Source organism: Electrona antarctica (assembly GCF_951216825.1).
Source record: "Electrona antarctica genome assembly, chromosome: 15".
Classification (NCBI taxonomy): Eukaryota; Metazoa; Chordata; class Actinopteri; order Myctophiformes; family Myctophidae; genus Electrona; species Electrona antarctica.
The window spans coordinates 16,920,578-16,940,356 of NC_136796.1; the positions used below are offsets into that span (position 1 = coordinate 16,920,578).

The following is a 19,779-nucleotide window of genomic DNA, read 5'->3' on the forward strand; positions in this document are numbered from 1 at the left end:
GGGTGACTGACTTTCTGGAAGAAAGAAAGAAAGAAAGAAAGAAAGATTCAGTTTTTGGAAGATTTTATCTCTGAATTTATTTTTGAGAAAATGTTAGGAAAAAATACAACGAAAGGTAAGGAAGCAAACAACAAACAAACAAACACAAACAAGTGATATAATCACTTGACTCGCGGCCCCCCAAACGTTCAACCCGCGACCCATTTGCGGGTCGCGGGCCCTATGTTCGGCATGAACCCGGAAGTGAGCACTATTGTTTTCTTTCGCTCGCCGTAGAGGAAGCATTGTTGTTGTTCGCTCTTGTCCACAGATGGCGGATGATGTAGACAGTGACACGGAGAGCATGAAGAACTACCAGATAGCCTGCGAGAAGATAGACCCTCACCACTGCAGATACCCGTACTGCATCGTCTGGACGCCAATCCCCGTGCTGTCGTGAGTGGCGTGCGTGCGGATAGACACACACAGAACGGAGACAAGAGCGTTAGCGAGTTCTCCCTAACGCTCTGTTAGGAGCGGCGCTGTTCCTAGCCCTGCTCCAGTGCTTACAGCGAGTCTCTCTCTGACAGACTCGCTGTAAGCACTGGACCAGGGCTACGCTGTTCCATGCTGTGCATTGAAAATGCAACTACCGTGTGCAGGGTCTACAACTGTAGTGAAAATAAAGACAACTATTTCGCACTCGCCGAAACAAAGGCTGTTTTGTGTTGTTAAAAGACTATTCTCCGTTGTGGGAAACGTCTCAGAACCCCACATTCTCTGTATAATAATAATACACGTTTTTGGGCAGAAAGTAAAATAAGTCCGACCGCCGGATGGAAATTGCTTTATTTACTCTACTGCGCCCTCTACAGATTTGGTCAATACAAATTACCATTGACCAGATCTGTAGAGGTCGCAGTCGAGTAAATAAAAATAATTTCCATCTGGCGGACATATTTTATTTTCTGCCCAAAAAGTGCATTGTACAGAAGGTGGGGTCCTGAGATGTTTCCCACTAAGGAGAATAGTCCTTCGACAACACAAAACAGCCTTCGTGTCGGCGAGTAGTAAATTAGTTGTCTTTGTTTCCACTACAGTTGGAGACCTCGCACAAGTAGTGCAAGTTTCAGTCCATGGGAATAGCACCGCTCCTAACAGAGCGTGCAGTGACAGTTGGGAACTGCTATATAGCACTAGCTGGAGCTAATGTCGCTGTTATAAATGATAAAAAACACAAAGGGGGGGACAATATAAATTAAGTGTGACGTCGTTCTGTCGGCTCTTTGAAGTGGAAACAATGTGACGCCTGTCTTCTTTTGATGTTTGACGTTTCCGTTCGGCACTTCTGCTGCTTGCAGAATGACTGCCTCACTTGTTACTTTGTATTCACTGTTGTGTCAGTGTCGGCTGATTAGAGGAAGCTGTATAACTCCGTAACTTTTTAAAGAATACATTACAATGCCATTTTAAGGGTAGTGTGCAACCGATAGTTTTTATTATGTTTTGTGTAAAAAAAAAAGTTCTATAGGCTATTGTGATTGAGTAATCATTGCGGGTTCTCGAACTTTGACATTTTAAGGTGCCCTCCTGAACTCTGACACTGTATAGGCTACAAATGGACCCTATTGGGCCCAAGTTACCAAATGGACTCCTAGAACTGGAGTATGATGATTTATAAACAGAAACGTGTAGTTTAGGTCGGGACACCAATTTTATCCATTATAAGGATACAGTTATAAACAAGTTAAATGGGAATTTGTAATTGATGACCCAAATAAACTAATGGACAAAATTACAAGAAAATAATAAATGAGCAGACAAAATGGCATGGCATCAAAACCAGGTTAACAACTTTAATATAACAACAGTATATACATTCAGCTATTTGAAAATAGCCATATGTAATGATTGCTGCAATGATTGATTGAAGTATTTATTAACAGTTTGCAGAATGGGTACATTTCACATGAAAGCACAACATACAAAGACTGTTAAGCATTGCACTTGTTTACAACAGGGCCCATCTTTTTCAATTCATCATAGTGCAATTCATCAACATGCTTTGTTCTTGTAGATCGGGCCTGTGGCACAAACTATTTTCAGTTGGGGGTCTGCCATATTCATATGAATTTGGGGGTCCTTGACATGAAGATGTTTGAGAACCACTGTAGTGTTTGTTCAGGGGCGGCAGTGTCTCAGGAGGTAGGAGCGGCGGTTGGGAAACGGAGGCTTCCAGGTTTGATCCCCTGCTCCCCCTGAGTTGGTGTTGAAGTGTTCTTGAGCGAGACACTGAAAGTTTCAGTGAAACCCCTAATCTCGCAGGACCGATTCAAAGCTCCGCAGCAAATTAAAAAGGATTACCCCCCCCCCCCCCCTTTGTTTTGCCGATAGGTTCCCAAATTTCTGAACCCCTAACTACTCCTGATCAGGTGCGGATTAAGCCTTTGTGGTGCCCGGCGGTGCTGCGACCCGTTCTTTGATAGTTGAGTCTTTTTTCACTTTTCTCCCTGCCCTGTGCTGCAGCACCTAAAGCCCTTCCCTGTTCGTTCTGTTAAAGACTAAGGGCCGATTCATACTCCTATTTTACCGCTGTTTCGGCGCTGTAGTGCCGAAATGATTTCGGCTCGTCAGAAATCTTCAGTAGCACCGAAGAGCCGACTTTAGGATGGTACCCTCCCCCCCCGAACCTCAAATGACGTCACATTGTAGGCTCTACAGAGCCGAACCGACTTTTATTCGGCTCTAAAATAGGAGTATGAATCGCGCCTTAGAGATACATGGAGACTCCGTTACAGAACAAACACTCTGTATAGCAGTGATTACTATCACAATATAAATCACTGTGACAAAAAATGCCCGGCGACTACCTTTTTTTCATTGACAAAAAACGAAACAAAAAACTAAGCTGTGATCACAGCTACAAACTGGGAACCCATCGTCAAAAAAAAAAAACTTGTGTGAAGTGAGGGGCACTCTTATCATCATATATCATCATACTTGCTCAGCCAATCAAATCATCTTTGCTATACTCAAACACACAAAGCTGGCCAATCAAATCATCTAATTTGGCACACGCAAAGCTGGGCGCCACTCAAAAAGGAAAAACAACACTCTATGCCACATCGGTATCGAACCGATCTCAAAATAATCCTGATTATTTTCACAGATATAGATGACGCAATAATAATTTGACCGTCAAAGGCTTTGTACTCGCAGAGCAGCCAGTCTGCCTGTCTCTGTTAGTGGGGAAGAGTGGCTTGCTTAATGCTTACCATCTACTTTCACCAGCAAAACTAAAAAGAAAATTGAAAAAGTTCAGCAACCAGTTCAATATATATCAAATGTCTAAAACATGACTAAAACTAAATGAAATTCTATTCAAAAGACTATGACTAAAACTAAATAAAAAATGTGCTGTCACAATCAACACTGATGTATCATCTATCTATCTTCTATCTATAAATGCAACAAGTCTCTGTACGTCTGTCTGTACGTCTGTTTGTATTCCTCGTAACTCGAGAACCGTTCGCCCCATCGACTTCAAATTCGACATGCACGTTCCACACCACCGCAGGGGGTGCAGTGGCCGGTGTCGAGTTGGTCGGACCAACGGTTTTCCAGAACTGCCCCAAAAAGGCCTCTGCCCGGGCTCTGGGTGGGACATGCATTTCCAACTTGCATAGTTCCAAGTAGGCCGGGCACTGCTGTAGAGGCCCCACGGGCACCAGTGTTGCTAATATGTGGTATCCTCTCAGACGGCTGTTTCCATTCATCGGAAGTTAGGAACACACTTATCATGTTATTAACATGTTGCTAACATGTCATTTCTTCTCAGGTGGCTGTTTCCGTTCATCGGAACACACATATCATGTTATTAACATGTTGCTAACATGTCATTTCCTCTCAGATGGCTGTTTCCGTTCATCGGACACATGGGAATCTGTACGTCCACCGGTGTGATCCGTGACTTTGCTGGACCTTACTTTGTCTCGGTGAGTAGTCAGGACCAGGTCAACTGGGTTAATAATATATATTATGTAGTAATATGTCTTTAACCTAGTTCTCAGTTCATACACAGTGTGTGCGTGTGCGCACGCCTCGGCCGATTATTGTTATAAAATGCCATTGATGATTATTAAATAAAATAAATCAACATTGTTACTGAATGTGTTTTGCACAGGAAGACAACATGGCCTTTGGTAGACCAACAAAGTAAGTCCATTACAAACAGACTGTTCAATTGTGCACCAAGCTATTGTCTTCAATTAACCCCTTATATACTATCTACACTCTTATCTACAAGTGCACAATGCATCACGACTACAACGCATTGTGAGCTTGTACATCAGCTATTTCCGCTATTTCTGATTCACTGTTTAAATGTTTTGCCCAAAATAGAGAACAAACACTTTATAGCAATGATTACTATCACAATATAGAGTTTAAACTTTTTTTTAACCAGTAAATGTCAGTTACAGCACCTGTACATGTTTATATGTGTAGGTACTGGATGCTTGATGTTAGCAAAGTGTACGCCAACGGTTCCAACGCCTGGGACACTGCCGTCCACGATGCATCCGAGGAGTACAAGAACAGGATGGTACGACTGCTTTGCCACAGCCAATGCAATTATGCAATTCATCTGCTTTTTTTTTTTTACAGTGCACAACAACTTTCATTTGCATATCGTTGCTGGCAGGCAGAAACCTCACATCTCCATAGTTCCACTCTGGAGGAATAGTGGAGAAGCACAGGACGCTGTTTACATTGAGGCCAATGGAGACATTGTTTTCACTTAACGGTTCATTTCCGGTTATCAGTCTCCTAGCAACCTAGGAGCATTCATACATTGGCAAAGAGTGCCCTCTAGCATAATCAATGAATACCCTGTAATGACGAGATATATCGTACATGGCAGTGAGCCGTTGGATTTCAAATGACCAGATATCTCATCAATGGCAGTGAATGTGCTGGGGGGTACACAATATTTTAATCCTTTTAGATGATCCTGTACAATTGTTTTGTTTTGTTTTTCTCCCCAGCACAACCTCTGCTGTGACAACTGTCACTCGCATGTGGCGATGGCATTGAATCTGATGCGTTACGAGGACAGCACGTCATGGAACATGATCAAACTTTGTGCACTGGTCCTCATCCACGGCAAACATGTCAGGTAAGCCAAGACGATGTGAGACGGCTCTGATGATATGTTTACATTAGGGCCCTTGCATGCTAGATGCCCTGAGTGTTAGAACCCAAGTGTTGGGGCCTGAGTGTTAGGGTTGACCGTTGATGAGCCCAGGAGTCATCATTATGTCTGACATTGTCTGTGCATTACACGGACAAATGTATCCGTGTCAAAGACTTGGTCTTGTCCGTGGCAAGGTTTAGATTTTTACACACCATTATAATGTTCTTATTTTGATCATGAGACCCAGAACATGTGTTTTTGAGTGGGTAGAGGGTAGGTGGGTGCCTGCCTGGCTGGGTATGAGCACGAAAACAGCATGGTGGTTTTTCACCACATGTGCGCAACCTAACACACACACACACACACACACACACACACACACATATTAACTGTATAAATTATGAGTTTGGGTGTGCCAGTACAGTACAGTAGAAGGTACAGTAGAGGGACCGGCCCGGCCCCTTGGGCGCGTTCCTGGGGGTCTGGAACCTGGGGGTCTACTAGCACCAAAGGATCTTAAACGGCGAAGGAAATAGATTCTTTGCTTTGTTTTCTTACACACTGATTCAGTCTGATCTTTCCACAACAGTAGGTGATCTATTTCTACTCCTAGATATTTATATGAACATACCTGGTTGATCTGTTCACTATGAATAGTGGTGGGAGATCTGTTAGTCTCTAGAGGTGCACCAAAAATAATCTCTTCTGTCTTTTTTGTGTTAATGATGAGAGCGTTGTTATCACTCCATTCAACCACCTTATTTACTCTGTGTTGGTGCAGTCCAGGATCACTGGAACTATCTAGAAGAGGAATTAAAGTTGTATCATCTGAGTACTTTATAATGTACTGATCTAGTGTGTCGGTGCGACAATCAGACAGACATTCTTCAGTACGACAGCTGTCAGTATAAAGGGTGAAAAGTACAGCTGAGCTTACACACCCCTGGGGGGGCCCAACATTCGTAGTTAATTCTGAAGAGAGGCTTGTGTTCACTTTCACCCTCTGTACTCTGTTAGTAAGAAAGGAAGCATACCAGTGAATTAAGTATGGATTCAGTTCCAACTGTACCATTTTTGACACTAGTATGTCAGACTGAATTGTATTGAAAGCTGAAGAGAAGTCTAAGAACAGCACCCTTGCATAATTCTTATTTGACTTAACTAGGTGTTTCGTAATTAAGTGGACCAGTGTGACAACCGCATCCTCTGTGCCGCAACCCTTTTTATAAGCAAACTGACAGGGGTCGAATTTATCTTTGGTTATACTAACGAGATGTAAAAGTATTCTTTCAAGTGATTTCATAATCACTGAAGTGAGGGCTATGGGTCTATAATCCAATATGTTCTTTTGGACATTGGATTTTGGGTAATGGCTTTATGTGTGAGGTTTTCCAAGACAGAGGAATTGTGTGTGTGTCTACAGAGGTTTGAAATATTGGTTGCCACACTGGAGCCAACTCAGATGCAAAATTCTTAAGGAGGAAGGCACTGCACTCTGCCGGCCCACTGGCTTTCCTTGTGTTAGTACACTGAAACACTTTCCTGACATCCTCCTCGGTGATGATGATTCTGTCTGAGGGGGCAGGTGTTACAGCCTTAAGTACATCAGTATATATATCAGTGCACTTATAAGAATTGTCCAATGATTCGAATCTGGCAAAGAAAGTGTTTAGGTCGTCAGCAAGGCCAGGTTCATTGTCTGGCATGATAGGTTTGGTTGGGGCTGACATTCCTGTCATAGATTTCATTGTGTCCCACACCTTTTAATGATTATTAGTCCTGAACACATTCTCTAGACACTGGCCATGTGCCAATTTGGCCTGCCTCGTTTTGGTTTTTAGCTTTTTTTCTGTTAATTTCAGAGCACTGAGATCTTTGTTTATGAAGGCTGTTTTCCTTTCATTTATTACCTCTTTTATATCCTTGGTCACATATGATTTATTATTTGGGTAGATTTTTATCTACTTTTTCGGAACAACCAAATCAACACAGAAATTAATGTAATCATTTGTGACCATAGTGATTTCATCCAATGAACCATTTCCAAAAGTGTCCCAATCGGTCCAGTCCAGGCATGCTTTTAGTTGTTCCCTGCTTTCGTTTGTCCATGTCCTAACTATTTTCTTCTCCAGCTTCCCCCTCTTTAGTTTTGACTTGTGAACTGGAGTTAAGCACACAACATTATGATCAGAGGTCTCTATAGGTGGCCCAAATTGGCACATGGCCAGCGTCTAGAGAATGTGTTAAGGACTAATAAGCATTTGCGATGTTCACATAGCACTTGTCCAGAATGTTATTTTTCCTCGTTGCATCCTTGACATTTTGTTTGAATCCAGGCAACACAGTGTCCAAATAACACTGGTTCAGATCTCCAAGCACGATTGCTGGTGCCTCTGGGTACTGCAGTTGAAGTTCATGTACACAGTCAGCAATGGTTTTTGCTGCTTGTATAGCTCCTCCTGGCCCTTTAGGGGGCACATAAATGACAAACAGTAGAATGCAACCAAATTCGTGGGGCAGATAAAATGGTCTTAAAGTCATGCCCAGGATCTCTACGTTAGGATCGTCACATATCCTAAGTTTGACAGAGTAGGCTCAACACCAGAGATCATTGATGTATACACATACACCGCCGTAACCGCCCCCTCCTCCCCTGTCAAGTCGCACCAGAGTGAATCCGGGGACTTCATTGAGTGAGTCTGGTTTTGATGGCTTTAACCAGCTTTCGGTGAAACAAAACAATGATGCCTCACGGAAATCAAGACTGTACCTTGTGTATGTCCGTATCGTGTCGATTTTGTTGTGTAAGCTGCGCACGTTGGCCAGAACGATAGACGGTAGCGGGGGGCGGGTGAATCTCCTCCGTAGACGATTCTGAATACCCGCTTTTTTCCCTCGTTTCTTCCTCCTTTTATGTCGGATCAACTCCACAGGGATGTTATCCAACAGACAGACATGGCTTGGGTCTGCTGTATTCCGGTCTTGAGAATCAAGACTTTTTCTCCGCGGATTCCTGTGGGGACTAACTATATCCCCCCTGTAGAATCACCCTATTCTGTCCGCTGCGCACACCCTCACATAACCCAGCCTGGTGAAGATCTGTGCTCCGAGGAGCGCACCTTTCTAGTTGTGCTTTTGTATTCGTTGAGGGCTCTTGACAGCCTCGGGGAAAGAAAACAACTCTTGCAGAGTCTAACGCCTTGAGCTTTTGAGTCACCTTTAGGCTTTTTGCCCTGAGGCGCCTGACTGATATTTAGTTTTGCGGTTCACTCTTTTACTTTCGTCACGATGCTCTTACTATTCTGTTCAGCTGAAGATTGTCCCGCTGATGCTGTGATGATTACTTTATGACTGTGTGCGTGTTTAAGTGGAGCTGTACCCTGTCCCTGCCTGCAGTGTGTGTGTGTGTGTGTGTGTGTGTGTGTGTGTGTGTGTGTGTGTGTGTGTGTGTGTGTGTGTGTGTGTGTGTGTGTGTGTGTGTGTGTGTGTGTGTGTGTGTGTGTGTGTGTGTGTGTGTGTGTGTGTGTGTGTGTGTGTGTGTGTGTGTGTGTGTGTGTGTGTGTGTGTGTGTGTAACGGCGTCAACTTCGGGAGTGCTTGAGGGCACAAGCACCCACTGACAAAATGGGGGGGCTGGGGGGCACCCACTGCCGTTATAGGAACCTTCCGCCACTGTGTGTGCATGCGCGCGTGCGTGCGCGCATGCGTGCGCATTCCTGGGTGGGACACGGTGTGCTCGGTTGGGGGTACACTTTTGTCACAGAGAATCAGGTTGTTCTTGGGGCCGGGGGTTACGGGTAGATATATTTAAGACACCATTCCTGTTTTCTAACACTGTTTCTCACTGTGGGGTTATCGGACCATCTTGGGGGTCCCTTAACAAACGTGTGTGTATAGCTCTGAGAGGCTGCAAACGGAGCCGATCAGGATGAGGCGGCACACAGCCTCAGAGATGGAACACAGAGACGGAGAGATAATCGTGACTTTGGGGCCGGTGGTTGCCATGGTTACCAGACAGTGAGCACGGGATAGCCGGTGATGCTGAGCAGCCCGGATGATTTGTGTGTGTGTGTGTGTGGGGGGGGGGGGGGGTGAAGGTGAAGCACGACAGTTTGATTTTTAGTACTCTACAAGCATGGGGGTGGGGGTGTTGAAGCACGACCAACCTTTCTGGTACCCACGGACAGGGATGGAAAGTAACTAAGCACATTTGCCTACTAAGTACTGTAATTAAGTGCAATTTTGAGGTACTTTTGCCTTACTAGTTGTTATTTCAATTTCATTTTTTGCTATTTGACAGCTTTAGTTACTTTGCGGATTTGGATTATTATTATAAAACATGTATGAGAAAGTGGAACATGGAATAAAACGACAATGCATTTTTATGTTATAGAGCAGTGGCCTGCAATCTTTTTGAAATTAAGTGACACATTTTATTTTCTAGATGGTCAGTGTGCCATGTTCAACATACATTTTAATGACAACACAATAAACTTTGTGACATATTTCGAGTATCCACAAATATAATTTGTAATCCTTCTTGTTAAATATTCATAATGATCATTAGACTCAGAGCAATAACCCACTTATCTCCCAGACTCCCTCCCCAGTCAGAGTTCAGAGTTTTAATGAATGTAGAATTGTGTGCAGGATGTAATTTACATACAAATGTGAGGGACTTCATTTATTTGAGTACATTTTTTTTAAATTGTTTATTTTAAACAAACTTTGGGACCGGTGCCAACATTGGCACCAGTCCCAAAGTTTGCCTACCCCTGTTATATAGGGTATGCGCATGCATAAAGTGAGTGGCAAATAAAGTGGCAAAGTGAGTTTTAATGTTGTTTAATGCAATCAGATAGGCCTTTTCTGTTTGGATGTATGGTCTGTCAAGGCAAGAAAGTCGCTTTTTGGCACTCAGTACGGCGTTCCCAGAGCCATTGAAAGGAGAGTTCTGCCAATGAGGGGGCAAAAATCAGCCCGGTCAGGTGTTTCATGTAACTCATTTGTCACTCTAAAGCCATAAATGCATTCCGTAAACTTCTGGTTCAGGCGTTTGTCACTCTTCGCCAATAGAAGTGTATGTAGAACTGGCCCCATGAAGTGAACGGAGTTGTCGTAACTCTCTTATCTATACGACTCTGGGCGCTCCCGCCTAACTTCCTGGTATGATGATGATGTCACACGCATACCCTCTATATGCTGGGTTCATGTGTTTGGTCCGATGGAGCATTGGTCCGAACGACAACCTACCTCAAACCCTCACCCTAACCCTAACCTCCCACGGGGCAGCACACCTAAACCTAACCCCAACCTTCTCCCGACCCCCAACGCACCTCGGACCAATGCTCCTTCGAACCAATGCTCCGTCGGACCACAGTATGCCTCCCCTATATGCTTAATAATTGACTGCCTAGGACGCGTGTTGACACTTGACAACCGTCGATTCAGTCTAATGTCCCTCACCGCCGCCCATAGCAGCGGGGTCTTTTATTTTTAACAGGAAGCAAAATCATCAGAAGCTTTAATATTGTAACCGTGAGGTAGCAACAATGTTTGAGGGGAGCTATAGCCACTCCTATGCCCAGCTTTGTGTGTCTGTGTGTACCACGGAAATTATTTGATTGGCTGAGCACGGAATGTCATGTATGATGATAAGAGCACCCCTCACTTCACACAAGTGTGGTTTTTTTATGAGCCCCTAACATCAACGTTCTGTTCAATCACCTCAATCTGAGCCTCAATTCCAAGAAAAACGCAGCCAAAGATCACGCTTATATGGAAGTGGACGGCAGGGAAACATTTCATTGACTGACCACAGCGTAAGCGAGCAGTGCCTAGCGAAGGGGAAGCTACTATACGATAGATATACGGTAAGAGAGGCTATTCTCAATCAATAAAACCCCCAAAAGACGTCAATGGCAGGAATTGACTTTGGGAAAAAAGACCATTTGTACCATCTGTACTTTACACGTGACTTTCCGCACCCAAGCCGTGCTACTCATATGCTGAGTTGGAGGAGCCCTAGATCGAACCAATGACTTTTTGTCTACTCACTCTGGCCCCTTCTCCACCAGTTGGGAACCGGTTCAGTTCAGAACCAGTCCATGAGCCAGACCTCCAAAATTAGAATGTTAATTATGAATTGAGTGGGCAAAACCATACCTATATTAAATTGTTTATAGGATCAATATAAGTAAATTAATATATGATAACCCATCCACAGGAGTAGCTTTTTCATAGTTATCACACATTTTGTAATTTTCACTTATAGTAGGCCTATACGTCAATAGGTAAAATAAAGGGATATTCACTCGCGACCCACAAATGGTCCCGACCCACTGCTTGGGAAACAATGGTTATTGTCTCCACCAGGCCGAAGGCATGGGGAGAGAGTATGTTTTTTGTCTCTACCAGGCCGAAGGCATGGGGAGAGAGTATGTTTTGCACTCCGTCCGTGTGTGTGTGCGTCCGTCCGTCCGTCCTTCCTTCCTTCCTTCCGTCCGTCTGTTACCAGCTAATCTCCGGCACCGTTGGCCCGATCCATGCCAAACTTTGCACACACACTCTCTGGATGCCAACGACGAACCTCTGCCCCAAATATTCCTCAACGGCCCGTTCTAGCGCCACCATGAGGCCGATTTAGGCAAAACACATTTCTGTAGATTACTCATACACATTTTATCCATACATCACACAATTCGGTATACACTATCTCCATAGTCATGTGATCAACACGGATCTGCACCATTTCCCATCTTCCTTCCTGATTGGCTAAGATTGGCTTCCAAAGCTCACATGATTGGTCCGTTTCGAACAAAATGCCACAAATCACAAACACAGTGTGCAATTTCCGTGAAATTTCCACTAGGCTGAGGACGACTTGACACAATTTATTTTCCAAACCAGCCTCATGGTGGCGCTATAACAGGGTAATTCCTGTTTTTACCTATAACTGCATCGATCTGTGTACAACTTTGTATGCGCACTCCCTAGAGGCCATGGAAAAACATTTTCCCTGCATCCCTCCACATCTGCCGGTTATAGCGCCACCATGAGGCCGATTTCTGCAAAACACATTGTTTATATTAGTCGCACAGATTTCATCCAAATCTCATGCAAATCGGTATACATGATCTCTGTAGTCATGTGATCAAGACGAGTCTGTTTGATTTCTCAGATTCTACACTGATTGGCTAAGATTGCCTTCCAAAGTCTTCAGGAGTGGCCCGTTTTGTACAAAATGCTGCACATGTCTTGCTCATCCAGAATTCTATCCTCAGAGATGCTATGAGTGATCTGGCTCTGCATTTCCTCAACAAAATGAAGAAAATTGTTGCAAAAAACAAACAACATGTTTATATCACTCCTAAACATTTTGCCAAACATCACACACACTCCTATCCTCCTGGTGGAGACCTGTGCCCAGAAGGGCACTTTTTCTAGTTAGACTTGATCTTGTTTTGTGTCTCCTCTCGTCTCATTGACATGCAGCTGTGCAGGGTTCCTTAAGACCTGGCTGCCTTTCCTCATGTTGATGTCCATCGTCCTGACAGTGACCCTGGCACTCAACCTGCGGTGACGACAACGCCACCGCCCTGTGACAACAGGGAACTGCAGGTCAGTTGCACGGCTTAACCATCGAAATACCAGTGGTTCTCAAAGTGGGGTTCCGGGGCCCCCCAGGGGTCCTTGGGGAGATTCCAGGGTGGTCCTCGGAATTGAACTTTTACTCCACTACATTAATTTAGTTATATTTACTTTCTCAATTTAGATTATTAATACAATAACATACAGTAACCACTTCAGCCCTATACATTTTGGCTATATTTGAAAATAGCTGATCTACAAGCTCACAATGTGTTGCGATGCGACGCATTGTGACCTTGTCTGCTATTTTCTAAAGATTTTTATACATTTGAAAACTTTACATTTTTTACATTGATTCTGCATAATGAGTACTTACTTACTTTTCGTACTTTATGTACATTTTGATGCCAATACTTTTGTACTTTTACTCAAGTACATTTTGAATTCTGGACTTTGACTTGTAGTATTTCTATATTGCAGTATTGATACTTTTACTTAAAGGATTAGTTCACATTTTTGGACTTAAAGGACCTATAACATAAAATTCAACTTTTTCAATTTCTTATGTGTTTTTGGGGCTCCCATATGTGTTTTCTATCCCCACAAATAACCAATTTTGAACAATCAGGCTTTCATATCATATAGGTGCTTTAATGGAAATTGCTCTCAGGAACAGCTCAACTGATTTTGTCCTCATCGTGATCTAGAAGTCTTTTGACAACATCAATCTTCTGCTTTTCAGATTGGGGCTCTGCGGGCAAATACATATCAGTTTGGGGGTTCTTGACATGAAGCAGTGTGGGATTCACCGCTCTGCGAAAGACAAGGACCGTGCGCGCGCGCACACACACACACACACACACACACACACACACACACACACACACACACACTAGGGCTGGTAACTACCTCCAAGGACGAGTTAAACACATTTTTTTCCAATGGCCCTCACTGCCAAGGATGAATTAAACAAATTTGACCTTTTTTTTGTTGTTGATCCACCGTGCGATTTCCAGTTAATTGTGGAAGAAGAAAACCACGTGGTCGCTATTCTCGCAAAAATCCCATCCGTCTCCATGTTAGAGACTTTTTTCACTTGCTCATATTTCTCTTGCTGGATCACTCTAACTGTGGAACACACGGAAGGATTTATTTTGCGATCTCGCACCAAATGGCTCTATAAACGGTCCGGGGCGCGATCGTAGTGAAGATGAATATTCTGTGACAACTTAAAAGGTAAGCAAATTTGAATATAGCCTGGCAAGGGGAGAACAGAGTGGGCTGGCAGTCAATGAGTTTTAATTCCTTTCTTGCCATCTACGCTTATAAACGTAGAAGGCTATTGGGACCTATCTATGCCAGCTACGCTTATAAGCGTAGACAACCGTTTAATCCACCGCGCCAACCGTTTGTTTACCTTTTAGCATTGCTCCGGGTAGTATCCACCTTCTCCTTCACCAGCAGTGATGCGATTTCTAAATCCAGCTCTGTTGAGCCTCCATTATAACCCGATTTTCAAAGTGCCGTATCTCCAAAGGTTCGAGAGCTGTCCATGGTGAGCCGCCGCCCACCCGACGATCGTAAATCATTTGTGATTTTGTATCGCATCGCTGAAAAAATGTAGCTGCTTGTACTGCTAGCTAAAGGCTGTGGGCTGTGTTGTGTTGTGTTGTGTTGTTCCACTTCTGGTGGCCCCCACCTTCCTGTTTAACAAGCTCCGTATAGTGGGCCTGGACGGGCGGCCCCTGGGGCAGTAACGGCATGCGTTTTTTTCTCTAAATTGAAGCTATTTGAAAATCTAGTTTTTATTTACCAGCCCACACACACACACGCGTGCGTGCGTGCACGCACACACACACACACACACACACACACACACACACACACATACACACCACCCCGATATCCAACCAAATCACTCTATGCCTTTTTTGGAGTTTATTGCATTTCCTGCTTGATTTGATACAGCTACTGAACTGTTATTAATGGACTCCAATAGTTTGTGTTTTGATGTGTGTGGTTTTTTTTCATTTTTTTACAGCATTTTACATTGAATTCTATATGACTATAGGGAATCTAAAGACCTGCATCTTCCGTAGGGGTTCCCAACCTGCCATGTGGATATTGCAAGTCGTGTCACTGGGGCAGATTTCTCAACTGCCCTCCTCTGAGACAGACTGAAACGGCACAATCTTTTTAATGCCAAAGTGGCCAAATGTCAAATATTAAAGGGCCACTTCACCCCTTTTGCCATCAGATCTTATTTTAATAATGTTTGGGAGACAAGAAACACTTTCCTGGGGTTTTATGTGGGTAATATGTGTTTTTAGATATTTTAGTATTTCAAAGTGTCCATGGGCTCCATGATGTCATGGACACTGGTCTCACTTCCTTCCTGGACTACAATTCCGATAATGCTTTGGTCCACTGCTCCTCCTTGTGGAGCAGTCTCAGTAAGACAGATGTAGTCCAGGAAATAAGTGAGCCCAGTGTCCATGACACTTTGAAATACTGAAATGTCTAAAAAACACATACCCACATAAAGACCCCAGGAAAGTGTTTCTTGTCTCCCAAACATCATTAAAATAAGATCTGGTTGCAAAAGGGGTGAAGTGGCCCTTTAAGTAAGAAAGATGCTCATGTTGTGAAATTAGCCGATCTACAAGCTCACAATGCCTCGCGACTGTGAGCTTGTAGTTCGACTATTTTCACAGAATTTCTCTGTGGAACCGAGTCAAACTAAATGTATTGCCTAACATTCCAAGTGCTTGTCAGGGTGCTGGGTCTGCAGCTCAAATGTGATTATTTTATGGGCTCCCCAGTTCAAATAGGATTATATTGGTGAGTCCCCAGTTCAAATTATTATTATATTTTGGGAGGCCGTATATCATGGATATTAGATTCCTTTTGTGGGCATAGAGATGTGTGGCATTACAATACTACTACGATGGGTTTGTTAATAATATTTCCATATATCTCATTATCAATGATTTGTTTGCAGGGACCAGGGTTAATCTGATTGCTAATGATGTGCCTACAGTCAGTTTGTAATTCTCCTTTTGTACCCTTGTTTTTCCAGGAAGAACAACATTATACTGTATATGATAATAGATTTGTATTAATGCAGCACTTTTCATACAATGGACATGCAACTCTTAAAGAATGGAATGCAAGATATTACACATATAACTTATTATGTTAATAAAGCAACTCTGATTTCAATGGATAATACTTTTTACCTGTTGACTTAATAATATCAAAACCCCCTGTCTGTATTTTATTCATCCAGAGGGCCTGGTTTGATTTTCCATAATTGATTCATATTTTTTTTTTTACCCTCATATTCTTCATTGAAAACAAAAGTTAGCATGACATATCCCAAAATGATGTCAGGATCTAGTGTGCACAAGCTAACTTTTGAATCAATGTTTCAACTTCAAATTTATATCCCAGGTGTAAAGGCATATTATGCAACCCTCTGTGTTAACATAAACAAAAAAGGCTATTATCCTTTAACCCCTTTTACCCTATCATGTCCCTGTATACGAGCATGTACTAGTTACTTAGACAGAGAGAGCGAGAACAAGGTTTTTGCCCAAAATGGCCATAATACAAGCTCACGACGCATCTCGGCGCTGCAAAACTTTGTGAGCTAGATCTCTTATTTTCCGCACATGTTCCACCCCAGAATACAATTGGGATGCTATGGTTCAAGTGGTTTATGTTGGCAGACCGCCTGTAGTGACTTTGAGGACTGCCTAATGATTCCCGGCCCCCCTGTTGAAGACTCCTAGGGCTACAGTGTTTGGTTAATCTGACTGATTATTAATTATAACTATGTGGGCCTGCTTGAGGTGATGCCAGCTAGCCTACCAGCACGCATTAGCTATTCATGATCCTCTCATCTCCATTCATAACAAAACCTTCCAAGAGTGAGGGACAGATTGCATCCCAGATGTCGTCCTGATGAATTGTGAATGGCTGTGTCGTTGTCAGTGTTGCCAGATGGGACATTTTCTATTATCGTACAGGGAGGCTTAAAATTATCGTATTTGAAAGAAGACTATCATACACAGAACAAAACAGACAAAAACGCATGCTGCGTGGAAACAGGCAACTTCCTGGACCTTACATAAAAGCCTGGAACTGTACTGGAAAAGACACAAACAGTGTTTCTAATGCCTCAGATATTAAGTACAGATCTAGGGTCAGATTTACTGGCTTATTTTGAAAAGCCAAACCGGATCTCAAATCAAATCTTTGTATTGATATGGCAAAGTGACAGTACACCGTACATAGGGTAAACTTATCGTACAAATATGATTATTACATCTGACAACACTGGTCCTTGTTGTCGAATGTTTCTATCGTTCATAAAATCGCTCTGACGGTGGCTACAGTTGTGGCTACAGTTGTCTTTATATTTGTGGAGTGAACTCAGCTGTCCACAATTTTAAAACATATTTTCATACTTATTGTTATATTGTGCTCAGAGTGAATGGTGCTTCACAGTGTAACATCGTAACATAGTTTGTAACCAAATGGACCCTTGGTCTGTAACTCTGAGAATGTACAAATCACAAATGAAACCAAATGGACCCTTACAGGTCTATAACGAGTCAAATGGAACCAAATGGACCCTTACAGGTCTGTAACTCTGAGTGTGTACACATAGGAACAAATAGACCCTTACAGGTCTGTAACTCTGAGTGCGTACACATACTGTAGAAACAAATAGACCCTTACAGGTCTGTAACTCTTGACAGTGTACAAATGGACCCATTCGGGTCCATTTGTACACTGTCAGAGTTAAGAGGGCCCCATGAAATGTCAAAAGTTCGAGAACCACATGCTCTATAGCAACGATTATACCATCACAATATAGCGCTTCTTCATAAATGTAACACTTTAATTTTAACACAATAATATTCACTTTTAGACCAGCTTCGACTCTCCCGTCTGTCTCGGGTTGGGGTGCTGGCGTGTTGTGTTGTTGTTTAATCCGGGATGATGGGACTGCTGCTAGCTTGGCTGGCACTCGAGGAATCCTGTTTCCATGGTGCTCCGGGAACACATTCAAATCGCCCCTTTCATTGTTTGCAATCAAACAGAAGGAACGTGTGAAGAATCCGCCCCCCCCCCCTCCCTCCCCTCCACCACCACCACTGCCATACTGCTCATGCTGGCAGACCCAGCAGGTATTCAGGATACCTCAGGTTGTTATACTTCACACGCTTAAACCCCCTTATTCAGGATACCTCAGGTTGTCATACTTCACACGCTTAAACCCCCTCGACCCCCTGTTTCCCTCCCCCTTCCAAAACACCTCACAGCTGCTCTGTAGTGTATGTTTTGATTGATTGATTTTGATTGATTGATTGAAGAATTTATTAACAGTTTGCAGAATTACAGTACATTTCAAGCACAAACTCAATACAAAGGCTGTTAACTGTGAGTGGAGACCCAATTAAGCATTACACTTGTTTCCAATAGGGTCCACCATGTTCAATTCATCAAAACATTTAGAGACGTACAAATAGACACTTCTATATAGAACAGAACAGGAATTCATCATAAAGGAGGTAAAAAGGGAAAAGAAACGTACAGTGAGGGGAAAAACGGGAGGGCGGTGGGGGGGGGGGTTCAGATTTTACGAGGGCCAGTTTCGAATTGCAGCCGTCCGTAGGTGTCCTTTGAGAGCGGTTTTGAAGGAGTCAAGGGATTCACATGTCTTAATGACTGTTGGTAGGGCGTTCCACATTTTGGTGGCATAGGAGCGAAAAGAATTTAGTCCCTTGTTCGTGCCGAATCTGGGTTGTACATGGTTAGTTGCACTCCCTCTGGTGTTGTGGGTGTGGACTTCGTTAACATTAAGGAAGTATTTAGACAGGTTTTAGATTTGTTAGATTTTAGATTTTAGATTTTAAAACACATGTTTCCCCCCCAAAACAATGCTAAGTCACGGACCCATCTTTGGGTCACAGACTTGTCTTTGGGGTACTGCACTCATCATTTTCTTTCTCGAAAGCATTACAAAACTTTGAAGAAGTAGTGAAAATAGCATATCTAGTAAATATAGCACATCTGCTAGTTTCACTATTAAATAGGGCTTAAGTCATTCTAGTTTGAGTCCCGTGGGGAGACACCGGATTTATATGTTTGGGTCTCGCACTGAAAAGTTTGGAAACCAGTGACTTCTTTAAGTTTGTTCGGACGTCATCTCTGTTTCACAACCTGTTTGCTTTGATATTGTTGCTGTCAGGTGGAACCAGTTTCCCTTCTCAACACTCAGCTGTGCTGTTTGACACCATTAAAGGATCCTCCTTAAAACATCTGCTCTGTTTCACACAACCTCTGTGCTCCCAGTTTCACTATCTATTTCAATAGATTGAGGATGTCAATTGATTGATTGAACATTATTAACAATATTATTAACAGTACAGGTAGTACAGTCAAACGGCATGCAAAAAGGATAACACAACAAAGCCAAACAATAAGATATGCAACACATACATACAATAAAAAATACATATCAGTAAAACCTAGCAGCAAAGGGTATATTTTATGAGTTCTATCTCCTGCTTGGATGCAATTGGTATCCTGGCCTCAACATGTATTTTGTGACCGAGCAATTACAATATAGAGATATTGACCACTAATTTTAACAACACTATCACTTTACAACACCTTCATAATTTGAGTCCTTATTTACACAGCAGACAGGATTTCTTTGGATTGATGCTTGAAAAGGCTGGGAGCTTGTAAATCTGCTATTTGTGAGAACCACTGTTCTAAACCACTGTTCTATATCCTAAGAGTTTTCTGAAAAACATCTTGATGCTAATGGTTTAGCTATAACATTGACATTCACTGTAACCAGATGAATGGATTGACAAACTTATAGTCATTCTGTGCACATAGAACCCTCACTGAACAACTGAATCGTCAATGTAGTCAAATGTGGAATGAAAACCTTGAAGCAGAAAGCAAAGCGAACAACTGTTTTGTTTCTATGAT

General features: G+C 42.9%; 1 protein-coding gene across 1 annotated transcript; it reads left to right on the forward strand.

Annotated features, from left to right (window-relative positions):
- The first annotated feature begins 202 nt into the window (after nucleotides 1–202).
- tmem222b (transmembrane protein 222b) lies at nucleotides 203–15,990 on the forward strand. The gene is made up of 7 exons (XM_079522575.1): nucleotides 203–435; nucleotides 3,890–3,974; nucleotides 4,163–4,194; nucleotides 4,486–4,582; nucleotides 5,025–5,155; nucleotides 12,667–12,792; nucleotides 13,505–15,990. The coding sequence occupies exons 1-6, from the start codon at nucleotides 311–313 to the stop codon at nucleotides 12,752–12,754; spliced, it is 558 nt and encodes a 185-aa protein (XP_079378701.1). The 5' UTR covers nucleotides 203–310; the 3' UTR covers nucleotides 12,755–12,792; nucleotides 13,505–15,990.
- Nucleotides 15,991–19,779: the final 3,789 nt, after the last annotated feature.

Coding starts and splice junctions, on each gene's coding strand:
- tmem222b (XM_079522575.1), top strand. CDS start 311: ATGGCGGATGATGTAGACAGTGACACGGAGAGCATGAAGAACTACCAG. Junction 3,975..4,162: donor CTGGACCTTACTTTGTCTCG/GTGAGTAGTCAG, acceptor TGTTTTGCACAG/GAAGACAACATGGCCTTTGG. Junction 4,195..4,485: donor GCCTTTGGTAGACCAACAAA/GTAAGTCCATTA, acceptor TTATATGTGTAG/GTACTGGATGCTTGATGTTA.